Source organism: Mustela erminea, chromosome 1 (assembly GCF_009829155.1).
Source record: "Mustela erminea isolate mMusErm1 chromosome 1, mMusErm1.Pri, whole genome shotgun sequence".
In the NCBI taxonomy this organism is placed as follows: Eukaryota; Metazoa; Chordata; class Mammalia; order Carnivora; family Mustelidae; genus Mustela; species Mustela erminea.
This window is the reverse complement of record NC_045614.1, coordinates 16,047,649-16,066,617: the sequence shown is the minus strand read 5'-3', so window position 1 is coordinate 16,066,617 and position 18,969 is coordinate 16,047,649. Positions and strand designations below refer to the sequence as shown.

At 46.1% G+C, this 18,969-nt stretch overlaps 1 protein-coding gene and 1 long non-coding RNA gene across 4 annotated transcripts in view; one reads left to right on the top strand and one right to left on the bottom strand.

Moving 5' to 3' along the window:
• Positions 1-18,969, bottom strand: part of LARS2 (leucyl-tRNA synthetase 2, mitochondrial) — a 151,523-nt gene that overhangs the window by 86,075 nt on the left and 46,479 nt on the right. For all 3 annotated transcript variants that reach the window (XM_032317367.1, XM_032317359.1, XM_032317375.1), the window contains exons 6-7: positions 13,776-13,865; positions 1,783-1,926 (exon numbers count right to left, since the gene is read on the bottom strand). In XM_032317367.1, the coding sequence (XP_032173258.1) occupies positions 1,783-1,926; positions 13,776-13,865 (234 nt within the window). The remainder of the gene's footprint in view (positions 1-1,782; positions 1,927-13,775; positions 13,866-18,969) is intronic.
• LOC116575826 lies at positions 6,987-11,853 on the top strand. Its single transcript, XR_004279965.1, has 2 exons — positions 6,987-7,135; positions 11,459-11,853. It is a non-coding gene; the product is annotated as an uncharacterized LOC116575826 (long non-coding RNA).

Genomic DNA, 18,969 nt, shown 5'->3' with positions numbered 1-18,969 from the left:
GTCAGCAGATTGGGGCTCCCACTGCCTGGGATGTTAAAGAAACAGTGTCTTCAGCTTCATTTTTCTCAATCAGTCTCTCAATACGACCATGTGCTTCAAGGGAGCAAGGCACTGTGGTAACAAGTTCCAAATCCGTATGCTCTCCTCTGCTACATTCTGAAGAAGTTATCATGGGAAAAGTGCCTCATTGAAGACCTATCTTTTGAGTGAGAAAACTGGAGGTCATATATCCATATGGCGCTGGTATTGTGAGCTGCTGTGCGACGGTTCTAATTCAGCCAAGTTTTGTCGTGATCAGTGGTTATTTTTAACTTTGTGCTTCCTTGGCATATAAGAAGTACAGTGTTAGATCGGACCCAAAGTCCATTTTCAGCAGACTACCGTCTCTCCGACAGAGCACCCCAGGGGCCACTACGGCTGGGTTTAACTATCCTTACAGTGACTGCTGAGGCGGGAGAACTACCCCCGCAGTCACTGGCCTTTCAAGACGCCCTTACCCTATCATGTCCTGTTTATGTCCACTCCTAAGCGAAAAACTATGGGACTCATCAAACTGCCATGGGAAGTGTCCCTGGTTGGCTCTAGCCATGTCCCTCAATTCCATACCCCGAAACTTGGTAAGCCCGGAGGACATTTGGCAGAGAGTGGTTCTGGCGTATCCAGAAGGCATTCTGCTGCTCAGGCTATTGGTGATTTAATAAGCAAGCCCCCTCTTTCAACGGCTGGCTTGGCCTTCAATCCCTGCACACAGAAAGAGCCAGAAGCTACCTTCAGAACCATTTGGTCCCACCCTCTCCTTTTACTGATGAGAAAACTGAGCCTCCGGACTCATCCCAGTTTACACTATTAGTCAGGGACACAAGAATTAAAATCAGAGCTTTGGATCCTGGTTTAGTTCCTTTTCACTCTGGTCTTCCTCCATGGAGACAGACCAACCTGTCACTCCTTCTATTTTATTTTATTGAAGATTTTATTTTTTATTTATTTGACAGATAGAGATCACAAGTAGGCAGAGACACAGGCATAGAGAGAGAGAGGAAGCAGGCTCCCCGCCGAGCAGAGAGCCTGATGTGGAGCTTGATCCTAGGACCCCAAGATCATGACCTGGTCTTTAACCCACTGAGCCACCCAGGCGCCCCATATTTTATTTTATTTTTTAATAAGATTTTATTTGTTTATTTGAGATAGAGAGAGCACCCACACAAGTGGGGGGGCACTGGGAGAGGGAGAAGCAGACTCCCCACTGAGGAAGAAGCCCGATGTGGGGCTCGATCTCAGAACCCTGAGATCATGATCTGAGCTAAAGGCAGAGGCTTAAGAGACTGAGCCACCGAGGTGCCCCTCTTCACTCCTTTTAGATGGCTTTCTCTGGACCCTCTGAAATGTCCTACTATCTTGCTGGAGGTTTTCCTAGTACTATGCAGAGGAAGATATATTTTTCCTTTCTAGCTTTATTGCTGATATAACTGCAAATAAAACTGAACGCTGTTTGGCCTCTATGGCAGCACAATGATTGAGTGTGTTGAAAGGTCAGCGAGAAATGTCCAACAATGACCCCCAGGTGCCATTCTTGACTTACCTCTGAAACACCCAAACCCATCACCCTCGCTGTGAGTGACCCTGAGGCTCATGTGCTCCCAGTCTACACACCCATGGCTCCAAGAGCCCTTCGTAGAGTTTATTTCCAACAGTGAGGCTCTCCAATACCCAGAAGACCTTGGTGTTGCCTCTCAGCACAGACAGCATTATTGGGGAGGGGGGAACCACCGGGCGGACACTCACCTTTGCATAAGCAGTTGTCTTAATAAACCACTGTCGGAGGTACTTCTGTTCCACCTTTGCTCCAGAACGCCATGAACAGCCATGTTCATCCACCTGCTCATTGGCAAGCACCGTTTGGTCCACCGGGTCCCAGTTAACCAAGGCCTGTTAAAGTTCATAGAACAAAATGATGCCGTCTGGTGAGCGTACGGAATAGGGTCACCTTGAGGCTCCTTGCATGTGTGCGAGTCAGCAAGAGCAAAATCTCTGCCCTGAGACTTGAGGGCATCTCCTTGGGAGGACCACTGGGTAAGGAAACCACCAGCGCGTTGTTGAACAACAACAACAAAAAAACCAAATACAAGAACTACCTCTGCGCTTTCACCCTTGAGCAGGATTGGGAGGGAGCTGGTGAGCACGTGCCTAATTAAGTTTGGTATCTTCTGGTGTGAGAAGATGAACCTGCAGGATTAGGGATTTTATTAAACAGAGGAAAAGAAAAAAATGGTACCTGAAACTTAGCAGAATCAGGTTATTTTAGGGAAAACAAATATATATATTTGAATATAAATAGCTAACATGTATTGAGTGATTACCACATACTAGATGCTGTGCTAAGGTTGGCCCTTCTGAAGAGGTAAGAATATTATATTATTACTATTATTTGTAGCAAGAATTACTATCTAGACTTACTCCTGGGGCCAGAGAGCCTTGTGGTGTTAGCAAAAGACTTGCCCACGTTACCCACGCTTGTGAGTTCATCGGCCAGACAATGGAGGTAAGAATATTACTACCCCAATGTTACAGACGGGGAAGTTGAGGAATAGAGAGATTAGATAACTTGTCTAAGGTCACACAGTCAGGAAGTAAGAGTATGGGCAGGAACTCAGGTCTCTCGAAACTATAAAAATTTTTGCCACTTGTAAAAACTGCTGTTTTTGTTTTGTTTTTTTAAGATTGACTGATTGATTTGAGAGAGAGAGAGAGTGCATGAGTGTGGGGGTGGGGAGGCAGAGGATTCTGCAGAGGCAGGATCCCAAGCAGACTCCCAGTTGAGCGTGGAGCCCGATGCGGGGCTTGATCTCACCACTGCAAGATCAATGAGTGTGTTGAAAGGTCAGCAGATCGAGAGTCGGAAGCTTAATCGACTGAGCCACCCAGGAGCCCCTAAAAACTCCTTTTAAATTAAGGCAGAACATACAGAGAGTAACGTGGATCAATCAGAAGTGTACAACTGAACGAATTTTTATCATCGCTCATTATCAAGATATGGAACATTCCTAGCATCCCAGAAAATTCTGCTGTGACTTCTCCCAAATCAGTATCTACCCCCGAAAGGCAGCAATATTCTGGAATCTACCCCCATGGATGCGTCCGACTGACTGAACCATAATGGTCTTAACCATCATGAAGCTTCTGTGCAAATTCTCATTCAGTTCTGCTGTCACTGAAAAAAGTAGGTTTGCTGTTGATGTTCATTCTATGACATTAAGGTAAAACTTAGAACAAAGGTGCCAATGAATACAAATGAATACAATGAATCCAAAGAAGATCTGTCCAGGCACTGAAATATTCTAACTTGATACTCGCTATTTTTAGAAGAATTTTTAAAATAAGAGGCACCTGGGTGGCTCAGTCCATTGAGTGGCCGAATCTTTATTTCAGCTCACGTCCTTATCTTGGGGTCATGGGATCAAGCCCCAGGTTGGGCTCTGTGCTCAGCGGGGAGTCTGCTTGAAGATTCTCTCTTTCCCTCTGCCCCTCCAAATCCTCTCTCCACCCCGGTCTGCACCTCGGGAAGCTGATCTCTACACCGGCGCTCACAGGGCCACCTGCCCTACTCCTGCACTCAACGCTGAGAGGCACCTTGGCATCCTCCCGGTCGGTGGTGTCTGGTGGTCCCAAAGGCAACGCAGCCTCCATCACACAGGCCTCTGCTTCCGCTTCTCCCAGTTCCAACAATGGTGCTTTCAGACTGGGCTGGCAAAGGCCTCCCTCTGTGGTCAGCGCCAGGTGCCTGACCACTGCTTGTGGGTTTCCCTAAACTCTGTACGGAATCAGTCTTTTCATCACCCTTTCTTCAGTAACTGCTTTCGGGTGTGTTCTTTATTTCCTGCCAAGACCATGACTGATCTAGAGACACATCTAAAAACTAGGAGTGGAAGACAGACTAACCCATCTGTGGGTTAGTTTTACAACTAAAACCTAGTGTAGCCACTGAAAAACGGAAGCCTGCAAGGCACAGAGGCGGGGCGGGGGGGTGGGCGAGGTCTGCACCGAATATCTTTTCCCTCTTGTTCCACAGTCCCTGAAAACCTTGAATCCATAAATACAGAGAGACAAAATCTAAGACAAATGTATCCTAGATGTGGGGCACCTGGGTGGCTCGGTGGGTTGGGCAGCTGCCTTCAGCTCGGGTCATGATCCCAGGGTCCTGGACTGAGTCCCACATCGAACTCCTTGCTTAGCAGGGAGCCTGCTTCTCCCTCTCCCTCTGCCTGTGCTCCCCCTGCTTCAGGTCACTCTCTTTCTCTAGCTCTAATCTCTCTCCAAATCTAAAAACTTCGGGTTAATAAACTAAGGATGACTTACTTCTCTACTATGATTGCCCGGACGAGGGGTTACAGGAAGGGGTACCTCTTCAAATGAAAAGATAAGGGGACTAGGTGGCTCCGTTGGTTGAGCGCTGACTCTTGGTTTCGGCTCAGGTCATGATCTCAGGATAGGGCTTCGTACTCAGCGGGGAGTGTGCGTGAGAACTCCCTCTCTCCCTCTGCCCCTCCCCCACTCATTATTTTCCCCTCTCTCTTAAATAGATAAATCTTTTTAAAAAATAAAATAGGAGCACCTGGGTTAAGTGGGTTAAACCTCTGCCTTTGGCTCAGGTCATGGTCTCAGGGTCCTGAGATCAAGCCCTGCGTTGAACTCTGCTCAGCAGGGAGCCTGCTTCCCCTCTCTCTCCGCCTGCTTGTGATCTCTCTCTCTCTCTCTCTGTGTCAAATAAAGAAATAAAATCTTAAAAAAAAAAAAGAAAAGAAAGAAAGAAAAGAAAAGGAAAGAGAAAATGAAAGGGCCAAGTATTATTTAGGAACACTGACAGGTCTTTCAAGAGCCCCCATCCCCCCAAAAAAAGATGTACAACTAAAACTGTATAAAATAGAGGAGAAAGGAAGGAAGGAAGGAAGGCAGACAGACAGACAGACAGACAACAGACAGACCTTTGAGGATATGGGAGAAACAAATAGCACTGCAGATTACAAAAACAAATAGGACTTTATTTTCTTATCAACATTTCCGGCACAGCCTGGCATCTCGCAGGCTCCAGGTTACAAAATACAATGAGGGAGTTGTGCTCCAAAGAGGTTTATACGTTATAATAAAACCCTGGCATTGAACGAAGACAAATAAAAGCAAAACACAAACCCAATTTTGCTCCCCCCACCCCCCACCAAAAGTCTTGGTGGGGGAGAGAAAAAGACTAAGGGAAATAGTATCTCAAATCAAAGATGCATCAGCTGGGAGAAACCACTGGCTTTTCTTTCCAGGATCCAATCCAGCCCATCCCCAGACCTGCAGGGTTCAGGTGCAGCCTCTCGGCAGGGGGTTCATCCAGGGGGTGTGCCAAATACAGGGCCACTGAGGTTCTGGGTATGTAGCATGTGCAGCCTCGTGAGGCCCCCAGGACCTGCTTCCCAAATCCCTTTTCTCAGGTCTCCATTCTTATCAAAGTCTATACCATGCAACCTCCCTTGAAACCAGGGTCTTCTCTTATCCGGCGTTCCCGGATTTTTACGTCTTGAACACTGACTTTGACAGATATCCTGACTCCTACTCAAGCACAGTCTTGTTACATTTAATATCGTTTCTGGACAACGTCACTGACTACGGTCATGTCTTTTCCTTTCCTGGTTGACCTTCGTTTGCCAACACCTATTAAAGCCACCTCCGTGCTCCCTTACAGTAAACTAGGCTCACTGGTAAAACACAGCCTGTGTCGGTATTTCGAAACCAACCTTAAACCACTGATTAAATCATGAAACCACGAAAACACCTGCAAACACACTGAACCCCGTGAGGTTCTGCCCACTGCTTCGCTCACATAAGTCATCTGGTAACATCACAGAAGGAGCCGTTCCAAATAAGGGCATTTCCCCCAGTGGATCAAGGGTTAAATACCAGCATCTGTATTTTTTGTTTGTTTGAGTGATTCGTGGGACGCTTTCAGAAAGCTTTTTAGAAATGCGCCGCATGACACACTCAGAAACCTCGATCAGCCAGGGCCACGAGGTGGGTGTCCCATCATTTCTGCCCCCTCCCCCTGCTTCCCTTCTTGGCCTGTGGCTTCTCAGAGGTGTGGGTGACTATGGGCACCACTGGGGATTCTCAGGGTGTTTTCCTCTCGAGTTCTCATTCATCAGTTCTCTCTGTGACACAGCCGCTGTGTGGCACCGACTGGCCCAGTGAGCCTCCTGTTCCAGTCCTCCTGCTTCCTCTCAGCCTCCCCTTTCACGTGGGTCCTCCTCCCCTTCCTTCCCTGGGCCCCATCCTTCATATAGGGCACCGGACCCTTCTAGATCACACCTTCCACTGCCATGCTTTCGTCTCCTAGCCAACGCCTCCCTCCTCAGGCCTCAGGCTACCCTCCATCGTTTCCCTTGCTGCTTATCACCTCAGGCTCTCCTATCCTTTCCTCAGTATTCTGTGAGGCAGCTGCGGGTTCCAGAAGGATGCTTTAGGGTACTGATTTTCTCAAGGTCCACTAGCTATTTTCCCGACAAAACCATGCCTCATTAAGGAACACCACATAGACCTTATTAGAAAACCAAACTCTCAAAATCCAACTTGCTCCCATCCACCCTGGATGGGCCTGAGTTTAGAGGGAGTCCGGAGGGGAGGGTTTCCAAGGCGACCGGTTATTTACTGCTACTGCCTGCCGTCGCCACCAGGGGGCAGAGCGGGAGAGGCTGAGGGTGTGCGCACCCTGTGTGGTCCCTGCCTGCGCTCCCTGCTCCCGGATGCTGCAAACCTGGCTCACTCGGTGAGTGCATTAGCTCCGTCCCCAGCTGCCTCTGAAAATCCTGCAGGAGCCCAAAGGCAAACTCACAGATTGGGTGGCTTCCACAATTCCCAATGCTCAAGCACAACACAGCACGCTCCCCATGAACTACCTCTCCGTCATTTTTTTTTTAAACCAGAGCAGTGAAATTAACATTCTGCCAAGTTTTGGCTGAAAATCTTTTTGTTTCGTGAGAGCAAGAAGAGATGCCCTTTGCAAAGGAAACGAGCATTTTGATAGACGGCGCTAGTCACGGACAAAAGACTTCCACACTCCAGCTATGTTTGGTAATGCCTTGCTAAAATACTCTCCCCAAATGTAAATTCATTTAGACAGCTTATGCCAGAACTGAATTTAAGGGTTAAGGCTATCTCCTATTTAAAAAAAAAAAAAAAAGTTATGACAATGCTGTTAGAGGAAAGGCATTATTAATAGGTGGGTTATTTTTGGCTTAAATTGCTTCGCAGAGAATGTTACCTGCAGTCTTTCTAGAGTCAGTTAACTTCCTGATGTTAATTTCAAAAATTTGTATTTCGCAATAAACCGTGTGAGCGGAATACCAACTGGCATCGATTCGTTTTATGTTTTAAAGCCAATCTGGAAATAGCTACCCAATAAAAAGGAGACCTACATGAAATATAATACCTTGCATAGGGCTAACGCAGATCTTCAAACATACCAAGTGTGCATTTCTGCCTTCTATTTGGGATTTATTTCTTTCCTTCTCTCTTTTTTTTTTTTTTTTTAAGATTTTATTTATTTGACAGATGGAGATCAGAAGTAGGCAGAGAAGCAGGCAGAGAGGAGAAAGCAGGCTCCCTGATGAGCAGAGAACCCAACGCGGGGCTTGATCCCAGGAGCCTGGGACCATGCCCTGAGCCAAAGGCAGAGGCTTTAACCCACGCAGCCACCCAGGTGCCCCTGGGATTTTTTTCTTAAGATCACGGCTAGGTGGACTCCAAAAAAAATTAATACACCAAACACCTATCAGGCAACAACTAGCCACAAGACCACTACCTTTCTAAATCAAATCCAGAGAATAAGCTACCTTATTCTTCCCTAATACCTGGCTGTGGATGGGGTGCCTTAGAATTAGCCGGGAAGCTTTAGGAGTTTTTTTCCAATTTCACCAAACCACGACTCCAGGTAACTCCACGGGCATGCTCAGGCAGGCATTTATTGAGCACCAACTGTGTGCCAGGCACTCCAGGTTCTTCAAAAGCACCGATCTGGTTAATCCTTAGGGAATCAGGGAGAAGAGGCTTATGGCAGGCAGAACAATCATACCCCAAAGATGTCCACATCCCAGTCCCTGAAACTGGTGAATATGTTACCTACATGGTGGAAGGGTGTCTTGGACGATATGATCAAATGAAGGATCTCGAGATTGGAGAGATCAGCCTGGATTATCCAGGTGGCCCCAAAGTCATGTCAAAGACTCTTGGAAGAGAAAGGGGGAGGCAGGGGAGTCAGAAGGAGGTGGGACGGTGGATGCACAGGGCAGAGAGACTGCAAGATCTCTCTTGCAGTCTCTGCAAGAGATAAGAGATAAGAGATCTCTCTTGCAGTCTCTGCAAAGGCTCTGGCTTTGAAGACTGAGGGTGGGAGAGGGAAGTGGGGTCAAAAGTCAAGGAAAGCAGGTAGTTTCCAGAAGCTGGAAAAGGCAAGCAATCCCATTCTCCTCTAGAGTCTCCAGAAGGAGGCTAGCCCTACTGGCATCTTTTTATCCCAGGGAGACCCATTTTATGGACTTCTGACCTCTGGAACTGTAAGACGATCAACTTGTGTTGTTTTTAGAAGACCCCGTTTGTGGTCATTTGTTACAGCAGCAACAATAGGAAATGAATACAAGTTGTTGCTAAGAGAGAAGCTGTCAGTGGGGGAAACTGAATTGTGTTCCCCAAGGGGATGCACTTGGGGGGAGGGGTGCGAGGTGAGGAGGAGAGGGACATCTGGAGCTAGCAGGAGGCTGTGTCCATGCCATGAGATCCTCTCCCAGAATCCCTTCTGTCTTTAAAAAAGTTACTTAGCGGGACGCCTGGGTGGCTCAGTTGGTTAAGCAGCTGCCTTCGGCTCGGGTCATGATCCCAGCGTCCTGGGATCGAGTCCCACATCGGGCTCCTTGCTCGGCAGGGAGCCTGCTTCTCCCTCTGCCTCTGCCTGCCATTCTGTCTGCCTGTGCTCGCTCTCTCCCCCTCTCTCTCTCTGATAAATAAATAAAATCCTAAAAAAAAAAAAAAAAAAAGTTACTTAGCTCCTACGATGCCGCGTATGATTGGCTTTGGATCCAACCCAAGAGTGACAAGGTTCAGTTTCCTATCTGGGTTTGCCGTGCTGGGAGAGGTACCGGGAACAAACCCCAAGGGCGGAGACAGAGAAGCAAGTGTCCTATGTATAGGAATACTACCATAAATCTTCAGTGTATTCAAAAATAGCTACAAAGAATAAAATCCAGTGAAGGAATATTACACAGCACACGCAAGGGCTCCGTGCCAGAAATGCTTACACTATTAAGTCAATGTGCCCCATAATTTCAACATCCCATGCATATAAAATCTTAATTGTTTTTGAAGATTTTATTGATTTATTTATTTGCCAGAGAGAGAGAGAGAGCGAGCAAGCAAAGAGCACAAGCAGGAGGAGGAGCAGGCAGAGGGAGAGGTAGAAGCATAGAAAATAAACTAACCACAGCACTGCAGCGAGGGGACACTGGATAACCCGAGACACCTACTTCAACTGTTCCACCCACCGTTTACCCTTCCCTGCAGTTTCCCTGCAGGGCGCCCTCTGCTTTCATGTCTCCCTCGGATCTGAGGTCATCCTGTCACCTGGGAAACATTACGCAGCTCCTGGTATCTCCCTCCCTCTGCCTGGACCCATGGGTGATGCCGGTGTGGAAGCCCCTTCTGGATATAATTACTGGAGCCAGGGCTGCTCTTCTGGAAATGAGCCTGTCGGGCCACCAGATCAGCACTGAAATCTGTTGATAATTTTCCACTCATTCCCTTCCTACCCTTTCCCTTCAAACTGCTAAATAATGCTTTTAAGAAATATTAGTCAGGGGGCGCCTGGGTGGCTCAGTGGGTTGAGGCCTCTGCCTTCGGCTCGGGTCATGATCTCGGGGTCCTGGGATCGAGCCCCACATCGGGCTCTCTGCTCGGCGGGGAGCCTGCTTCCTCCTCTCTCTCTACCTATTTGTGATCTCTGTCTGTCAAATAAATAAATAAAATCTTTAAAAAAAAAAAAAAAGAAAAAAAGAAATATTAGTCAGATCTCAGAAATAGACAAAAGGGACCAGGAAGTAGTATCCTTTCCACATAGGCTGGGGTGGTCCAGCGGGCCCACATGCCCCAGGGATGACCTGATTTTCTAGAGGCTGGTACCTTGGTTTGACTTCTTATTTACTATGATTTAAGTGGTTTTACAATCCGGCCCGGGTACAAGGGGAGAAGTTAACTTACAGAAAACTCATCCCAGTGCAAATGGTTTCCACCTGAGAATAATGCCAACGGCTCCCATCCAGTGAAAATGCACGTGATTTATTTCATAGTGAAGGATGCTCCCCAAATTAGGCTTATGGCCTTGTAGGACATTAGGTGGCTTGGATTCTATTAGCAGGTTCATTTCAGTGTTCCTCTGACTCTACAAATCTCCGTTCTCGAAATCTCACTTTGAACCAGTCTTAACATATGACTGGTTTCCCCACTAACAATAAGGTGGATAAAACCTCTGATGCATGTTCATTTTGTATCGGGGCGGGAACCAGGTCTGTAATTTTCGGAAACTACACTTTAACAATATAAAAAGGTCTACTATGAGATAAAAAGGTCTACTGCGGGCAGGAACTCCGAACAAATGTTTTGGTCTCTCACCACTGCCCACTTGAGGGGGGCTCTGGGCCCAGGAATGGCTGGTGTTTTAAGAAACTAAACTGACCCAGGGAGGTCTACAGGAGTGGGACATCAGTATGCTCCAGTTCCACCAAATTCTCAATTAATTCACCCCCAAATGCTAATGGGGACTCGGGTCTTCCTCCGAAAAAATAAAATCAACTCAACAGCAATGTATTTTAAATAACCCACATATTAATATTCTTAATTTAAAGGAAGGAGCAGGGCACAGGGGTAGGTGTTGATTACTTTGTACAGTGGTTCTCAAAGTGTGACCTCTGGGGTTCCCTGAGGCCCTTTCAAGGGGTCTGCAGGTCAAAACTCTTCATTATAATAATAAGACGTTGTTGGCCTTTTTCCTTGTGTTCACATCTGCACCGAGAATTCAAAAGAGATGGTGGGTGAGACCATCGGCCCTCAGCATGAAGCAAGGTGGTGGCGCCGGACCCTACGAGGGGACACCGGATTCTTGACCACTGTGCACTTCCAGGAGAAAGGGGGAAAAAAAGGTCAGCTTCACTGATAATGTGCTTGACGAGGCAATAAAACGTGTTTGTGTGCTTACATCTTAACACTTGAGCACACATCCTCGTTGTATTTTCTGTGATGAAATGGGACGTAGGCCTACGTGTTGCCACACTGGGACAGGTGTCTCGAGAGAAAGCACAAATGGGCCTATCTGAGTGGTGAGCGGATTGGCCAGTTTTTTTTATTATCAGTTTTTTCATGTAACTATGATTTTATGTGACAGAATGACTGATGATTGACTATGGTGACTGAGACTCAGGAACATGGCAAACACGTTCGCAGAAATAAACAATGTGAGCCCGCTGCTCTGAGGGAAACAACTGATGGTTTCTGTTTCCAGTGATGAAATTTGAACTTTGAAGTGAAAAAAAAAAAATCAGAATTTTAAAAAACTTGCATCCACCCACCATGAACTTCACAGCTTCCCACCACTTAAAAACTCTTCTGATGGTATTCTGAGATGGAATATGGCAACATTTGGAAGATCTGCATAACTCACTAGACGGGGATTTTCCAAGGGACCGATGCACGATATTACAAGATGAGGCATGGGTAAAAAAAAAAAAAAAAAAAAAAATCCATTCAAAGTGCAAGACAGACCAATGCATTTCAATGTAGCTGAGTATGAAAGTTCATTGATGTTTCAGATTTACTACCGCAACTAACTTTGAAAAACCACCCCTTGCTGAGTTTTGGTGTAGTATCAAGAAAGAACATTCAAAAATAATCTGGAATGGTTATTAAAATATGCCTCCACCTGGAGCAGCTTCTGCCTGTTCTCTTGGTGTTTACCACTGTAACTTTAGTAAATCACACTTTGATTTTGGCATATTACCTTTAGACAGTTTTACTAACCTTCTGCCATGGAACAGGAAATATTCAGCATGATCATACAGTACCCCTTCCACCCCTGACCCCTCTTCTAGTTTTGGGGGTCTTTCTTACCTTGAGCCTTAATGGCTACCTTTCTAACTATTAAAACAAAACAGATGTACCCCTCTAGCTCTTCATCTCTGCTGTGTTGTTATGAAAGGTAAAGGGATTGCCTCACCCTTGCCTCTCCTTTTCTTCCCCAATTTCACCCTCTGATTTTGATCAGCCATATGATTTTTGTGTTGTCAACGTTTTTGGTTTTTGTGAAATTTTGGTTTTATTGTGAAATTCAAATCGAGCCTTCTGCATTTGTCTCCACAGTGATTATAATTTTCTTTTAAAGATTTTGTTTATTTATTTGAGAGAGAGAAAGAGAATGAACAGGGGTGCGGGGAGGGATAGAGGGAGAAGCAGACTCCCTGCCAAGCAGGGAGCCTAACTCGGGGCTTGATCCCAGGACCCTGGGATCAACTCAAGAGTCCTGAGCTCAACTGATTGAGGCAACCAACTAAGTCGCCTGGGCGCCCGATTCTAAACATTTTTCAACTTAAACCACAATGACTATGTAAGCCTGTTCATGGCAAGACCAAGCCGTGTGATATCACCACAGAAAAGCAAATGTAAGTCTTTAAATCCCACTGGTCAAAGGAGAATGACTTCAGCATAAAGGTGCAATGGATTTTCTACTTGTTACTTCTGAATTTTCTAGATCAGTGCTGCTGGCAGGTCACTATTCTGTTACGATGGAAATGTTCTGTATCTGCACTGTCCAATGCTAGCTTACTAGCACATGAACGGGGCTGGTGTGACCGAGGACCAGAGTTATTCATATTACTTCATCTGAATTACTTTAAATTTAAATATCAACAACCACACGCTGCTCCTGCCTTTTACACCTGACAGCGCAGCCCCTGGCCACGCTAGGACACTCCTTCCCTCCTCTCTCCCCACCGAAGGCTTATTGACCATTACTGAGCCCCTGCCAAAACAGGCACCTCCATTTCTTGGGAGACCACTAGATGTAGGGACTACAATAGCTGTTCTTTCTTTTTTTTAAAAGAAGATGTTATTTATTTACTGGAGAGAGAGTGAGAGCAAGAGAGATCACAGTGGCAGAGGGGGAAGGAGACACCCCGCTGAGCAGAGAGCCCAATGTGGGGTTCGATCCCAGGACCCTGAGATCATGACCGGAGCCGAAGGCAGATGCCTAACCGACTGAGCCACCCAGGCACCGCTGTGAGAGCTGTTCCTTCAATAGCATCTCAAATCTTCCCCCAGGCCATGCGAGGGAGATGGTACTACCCATTTAGTAGATGAGAAAACACAATTCCTGGAGTCAAGTTACTCAGGCTGCGCACAGCTGACAGAGGTAGCGTACCTGGACTTAGAGAAACTTCCTCTCTTCCTCTGCTCCCTCCCTGATGTCAGGATGGGCACACCTGGTGGTGGAATTCAAGGGTGACAGAAGCCCTGGGACTGCCCTGGAGGCACCAAACTCAGCCAGGCAGTAGTTACTTTCTGGGTCTGCCATGACTGAATTCATGAACTTGAGGGAGGGTTCATTTCTACTGCTGCTGTGCCGGGTTTGTAGCTTGGTTAACCAGGACGTGCTCTAATAAGACTGAGATTTTAAAAAAATTGTACAGTGCAGGTAACTTTTAACTTACCTCCTTCTGATAGGCCAGCCCAGCTTCATAGAGCTTAATAAAGAGGTACTGAGTCCATTTGTAGTAATCTGGTAAACATGTAGTTATTTCCTGCCAAAGAAGGGGGAAAAATTACTCATAGGCCACAGTCCACATTCCCCCTCACCCCATCACCAACGTATGCATGGGCCTTGTGATTCAATTTTAAAAAGCAATCGCACTGCAAAAATATTTACCAACCTCTATTGGCAATTCGTAAAGTGAGGGAAGAAGCAATTCATTCTGGGAAGAACGCTATTACTGAAATGCCACCCCTACCTTTCCCATGGTCAGTTTAATGATCAGAAACTCACCGTCTTCTGCACACCTCTCCCCGGGGCCATGCAAGTAACAGGTGAATGACACTGTATGAAACTGGGCATTATCATTTTTGACAACATGTATTTTGGGGATCGTGATGTTAATTCACAAATGTAGTTCGTTTTGAAAGCAATCACAAAATTCAAGAGGAGTTTATTTGCCCGTTTCCGCAGGACATTTGAAAACATCATTTGAAAGCAAATCTCGTGTTTCTACATGTCACTGGGCCCTGGAAGCTCTTTTAGACTTATTTATATTCCATTTATTCCATTAGGTGAATCAGGCTGTTGCCTGGTTAGGAAGACCCATTAAAATCATTATTAAAATTTAAACTTAGCGGAAAATCACCTGGCTTGCATTTCCAAGCCTAAATCTAAGGTTCCGAAAATACGTTTCCTGTCCCGAAAACGCATTTACTATAGAATCTTTAAAAACAAGCTACTGAAGAACCAATCTCTAAGTTGATAAAGTCAAGTAAGCATAAAACCTGTACACTGTCATACTTCTCGAGTGGTCCTTAACGTCAAAAAAAACCCAGCTAATATAAACAAATAAAATCTTTTAAAAAATAAAAAAAACTAAAATAAAAAAACCAGCTAATATCGAAATGATCGTAGGGCAGGGACCATTCTATATGGTTCCATGTGGAAAAGACTATGGATATAGGGCGTATTTCTATCGAAAGTGCAAACAACCCAGTCTTTCTTCAGACGAATGAATGAAGAGACAGGGTTGAAACCCAGGACGGGAGGGCAAGCGGGACAGGAACTAGGCAAGGTGTCAGATAAACTGGGGCCCCCAATGGGCTATTTTTCTTATGTAAGATTCTTGGGTCCTTTGACATGCTATTTTGTAGAAACAGCAGAGCAAACGCCAAGAAAACAAGGAATTCAACTTTGCTCACTGGCTCCACTCCTCCTGTTGCAAGGCAGGTAGTGAAAAACCCGCCAGTCTAACAGCTTGGCTCCCATGGGAGCTGTCCCCCAGCGGGCCGGCCCCACGCAATACCAGAGCTGAGAGGCCCATGACACAGCTTCGAGGTCCCAGGATTCCAGGTCTGCAGGGGGGTCATGCACCGAACACTTTGCCAACTCAAGAACGGGACCAGCACACAATGGGTGGGTTTATTTCCCCAAACCTCCAAGTTCACCTTTTTTTTTTTTTTTTTTAAAGATTTTATTTATTTGACACAGAGAGAGAGAGAAAGAGAGAGAGACAGCAAGAGAGGGAACACAAGCAGGGGGAGTGGGAGAGGGAGAAAGCAGACGCCCCATGGAGAAGGGAGCCTGACATGGGACATGATCATGATCTGAGCCAACAGCAGAAGCTTGACTGAGCCACTGAGGTGCCCCCAAGTTCACCTTCTGAGATGTCCTTATCTCTTCTCTACCAGCTACCTGCCCACCCCCAGCCCTTTCAGGATGCCACAGAACTCATTTTCCCTAGTTTTCCAGAGAGGCCAATTAAGAACTCCCATTTTCTAACAAAACCCAGGGCAGGAGCTATCCTCTGTATGTTTCATTTTGCTCAGGCTGAGAAGCCTTGAAATCAAAATGGATAAAAATATGCTTGCATGTGGTTATATGTTAACTAATTAAATTTTTTTTTAAAGATTTAATTTATTTATTTGATAGAGATCACAAGTAGGCAGAGAGGCAGGCAGAGAGAGGGAGAAGAGAAAGCAGGCTCCCTGCTGAGCAGAGAGCTGGATGTGGGGCTCGATCCCAGGACCCTGGGATCCTGACCTGAGCTGAAGGCAGAGGCTTTAACCCACTGAGCCACCCAGGTGCCCCAAACTAATTAAATTTTTAAATAAAAAAAAAAGAATGCTTGCATGTTGAATCAAATTGGTATCCCTCCCATAGTTTTCACAAATTAAATTCAAATAACATTGGTTCATAATATGAAAACGGGGGCAGTGGTGTGTGAGGGGTGGGTAAGGGGAATTGGGTAAAAATATTCCCCAGACCTTGTTATTGTGAATGTCATTTAAAATTCTCATCTGTTATAAGTTTAAGGAAACACGTGAAGCAAATATGACCAAAATCATGACATCTGTTACATATATTTTTCTATATATTTAGTTATAATTAATATAATGTAAAATATATTGTATGTTATATATTTTATTTATATATCTTATAATAAATATACAAAATATATACTAAATATATAACATTTAATTGTATATTTACTTATATAATTATTCTATATTATATTATATATTACTATAATATGTAATGTTATATATACTATGTACCTAATATATTATATTAGAATACATATATTCTCTATGTATGTATGCATATCTGTTCTCAGCCCTTGAATCTGCCTCTCTATTGAAAGAAAAATTAAACCACAATGGAACAGCATTATTATCTCCATCTTGGTTTATGGTTTTGAAAACCACTTTAACCTAAAATAGGAAAAAAAAAAAAGATCCAGTCAGGAAAAAAAGAAAAAGGAAAAGATCATTACCCAACCAAGCATTAGCCTACTTTCAGTCAGACGTATAATGCAAAGTGCCTTCTCCTCGGAAGCGAGGGGAGGAGAGGGTTGGAGGACCGTGGGTCCCCATCTTGCACTCTGGCCTCAAACGTGGCTCTGACCCACTTTATTTACATGGGGTTTCTGCATGTATTGTTTGAAGAAAAAGTAATGTCAGCTGCTAAAAGAGCACAGTTTGAAAACCACTGCCCTGAGCACCATTATCCACTCCTGAGGGTTTGATTTCCATGTCTGCTCATTCACCTGCCTGCAGACTGCAGTGGCCTGCCCGGGGGAGGGGGGTGGGAGGGGGAAGACGGGAGGGGGTAGGTGATGGGAGCAAGGGATGCCCTGAGGACAGAACCTGGCCCCCTGCCCGTCTCCTCCCATCTGCTGCACACAGGGCCCAGCCAGCACCCTTAGTCCTACCCACTGCACCCATGAAGAGATGCCAGAGCAGACATCACCAGGCTCCCCAGGGGCCAGTCCTACAAGAACCACAAACGTGGTCCCAGGTTGACACTGCTCAGAAATGCATTCCATGAAAATGTCATAGAACCCTCCTGGAACCTCTCTTGATTTGCTAACTTTGAAAAAACTCCCCCAAACCAAAATAGCTATTTCTGGTATTCTGATGCCTCCTCTCAGTACAAACCAGCAAAGATATCTTTCTGGAATTAATCCGCTTAAAAGTTGCAACTTTCATCTAGTGACTAGAAATTCTGTGTCTGGGGAACTATTTACTCAAAACCCAGCCCTGCGGACAAAGGTCTTCAGTGGTGGTGGGGGGAGGGGGTTGGCACACACAAAGATGTTATTGGCCCTTCTTCCCTCCTTTCCCTAAGAAAAGGGTTCTCAACACGCAGAACGTCCTCTCCCCTGGAACATCTGTAATGCCAGGAGACATCTGTCACTACATAGTGGTGGCGCTACACCACAGTGCACAGGACAGCCCCTAGACCAGAAAACTATCTAGCCCCAAACGTCACTAGTGGCAAGGGGAGAAACCCTGCTTGAAGGGCTTTGATTTTTTTAGTTTCTTTTTTAAAGATTTTTATCTATTTGTCAGAGAGAGAGCAGAAGCAGGGGGAACAGCAGAGGGAGAAGGAAAAGCAGGCTCCCCACTGAGCAGGGAGCCCTGATACGATGTGGGGTTCAGAGTTTCAATAGCATCTGTTGGAATCCTCCAGGCCCAGCCCTGCCTGTGACCCCACGGCGGAGCTCTGTGTCCGTGGCTCCATTTGCCCACAGCTGTCCACGAGCTGTGGGGTAGTGCCAACCTGGTAAGTCCTCTTCAGGAGACCACCAGAGGAATCAAGCCAAGGATGGGTACTGTCTTCCAAATCCCTTTTCAGTCCCCTGCTTTCCAAATAAGCCAACGCCCACATTGCTGTCAGCTTGTTTTTTAAAACAAAACCAAGCAATTCAAAGTTATAGCTCTGAGAGCAACAGCAATTCAGCCGAATGCTACAGAGATCTACGGGAGGGTGTCGGCTTTTATACCCCCTGGAACTCCAGAAAGCACAACCGAGCTGTCAAGAGGCTAAATTTATGAATCTGGGATCTCAACTAGCGCCATGCCTCCACCCTGCAATTCTACATTTTACAGTGCCAGGTTTTTCACATTAAAAATATTCTGCACATTCACAGCCAAACATGGAGCCCAACACAGAAGGTGAGCTCCCTCAGAACACAAGTGAGGCTCAACACGTCATCCTTTGAGGCCCACCATTCAGACCTCACCGACCGCTCAAGTTCATGGCTGAGCCGGCCTTGCCAGGGGTTCCCGCTGCACACTGATTTGGCCATGACGAAGTCTAAGGAGGATGAGCCAACTTTACCGTCCCTGAAAGAAACAGCATCTGGGCTGTGAAGGAAGAAATCGGGGCAGTCGGTCCCCTTCTGGGTACCTCATCAGGCTCATGCTCCTCAGTCAACGAAAACTCTGGGGAGAGCATGATCTACGGTAAAGATATTCCACTTTGGGGCCAACTGACTCAAGTTCAAGTCCTCACATCATTGTCAGCTTTGTGGCCCTAGCCAAGTGTCCCTATCTAGAAAACTGGGGTAACAAAGCCGATCTGGGTGGGTGTTATAAGGACAAAATAATGTATACAGAGGACATGCTAGCCCCATAGGAGGGGTCACTGGATGACTTCCCTTGGCTGGGCCCACAGTGTGCCACGGAGCAGGGAGGCCGGGTTCCTTGTCACACACTCCAAGGCGGGCCACTGGGACAAGGTGAAAGGGAGACCAAGGACCTAACTCATGGTCACTTAGGATCACTATCCCTTCCCAAATACTGGCCTCATTACCAAGAGACGGTGTTTATGAGGGAAAGACCAAACACATGTTCCAGATGGGGACC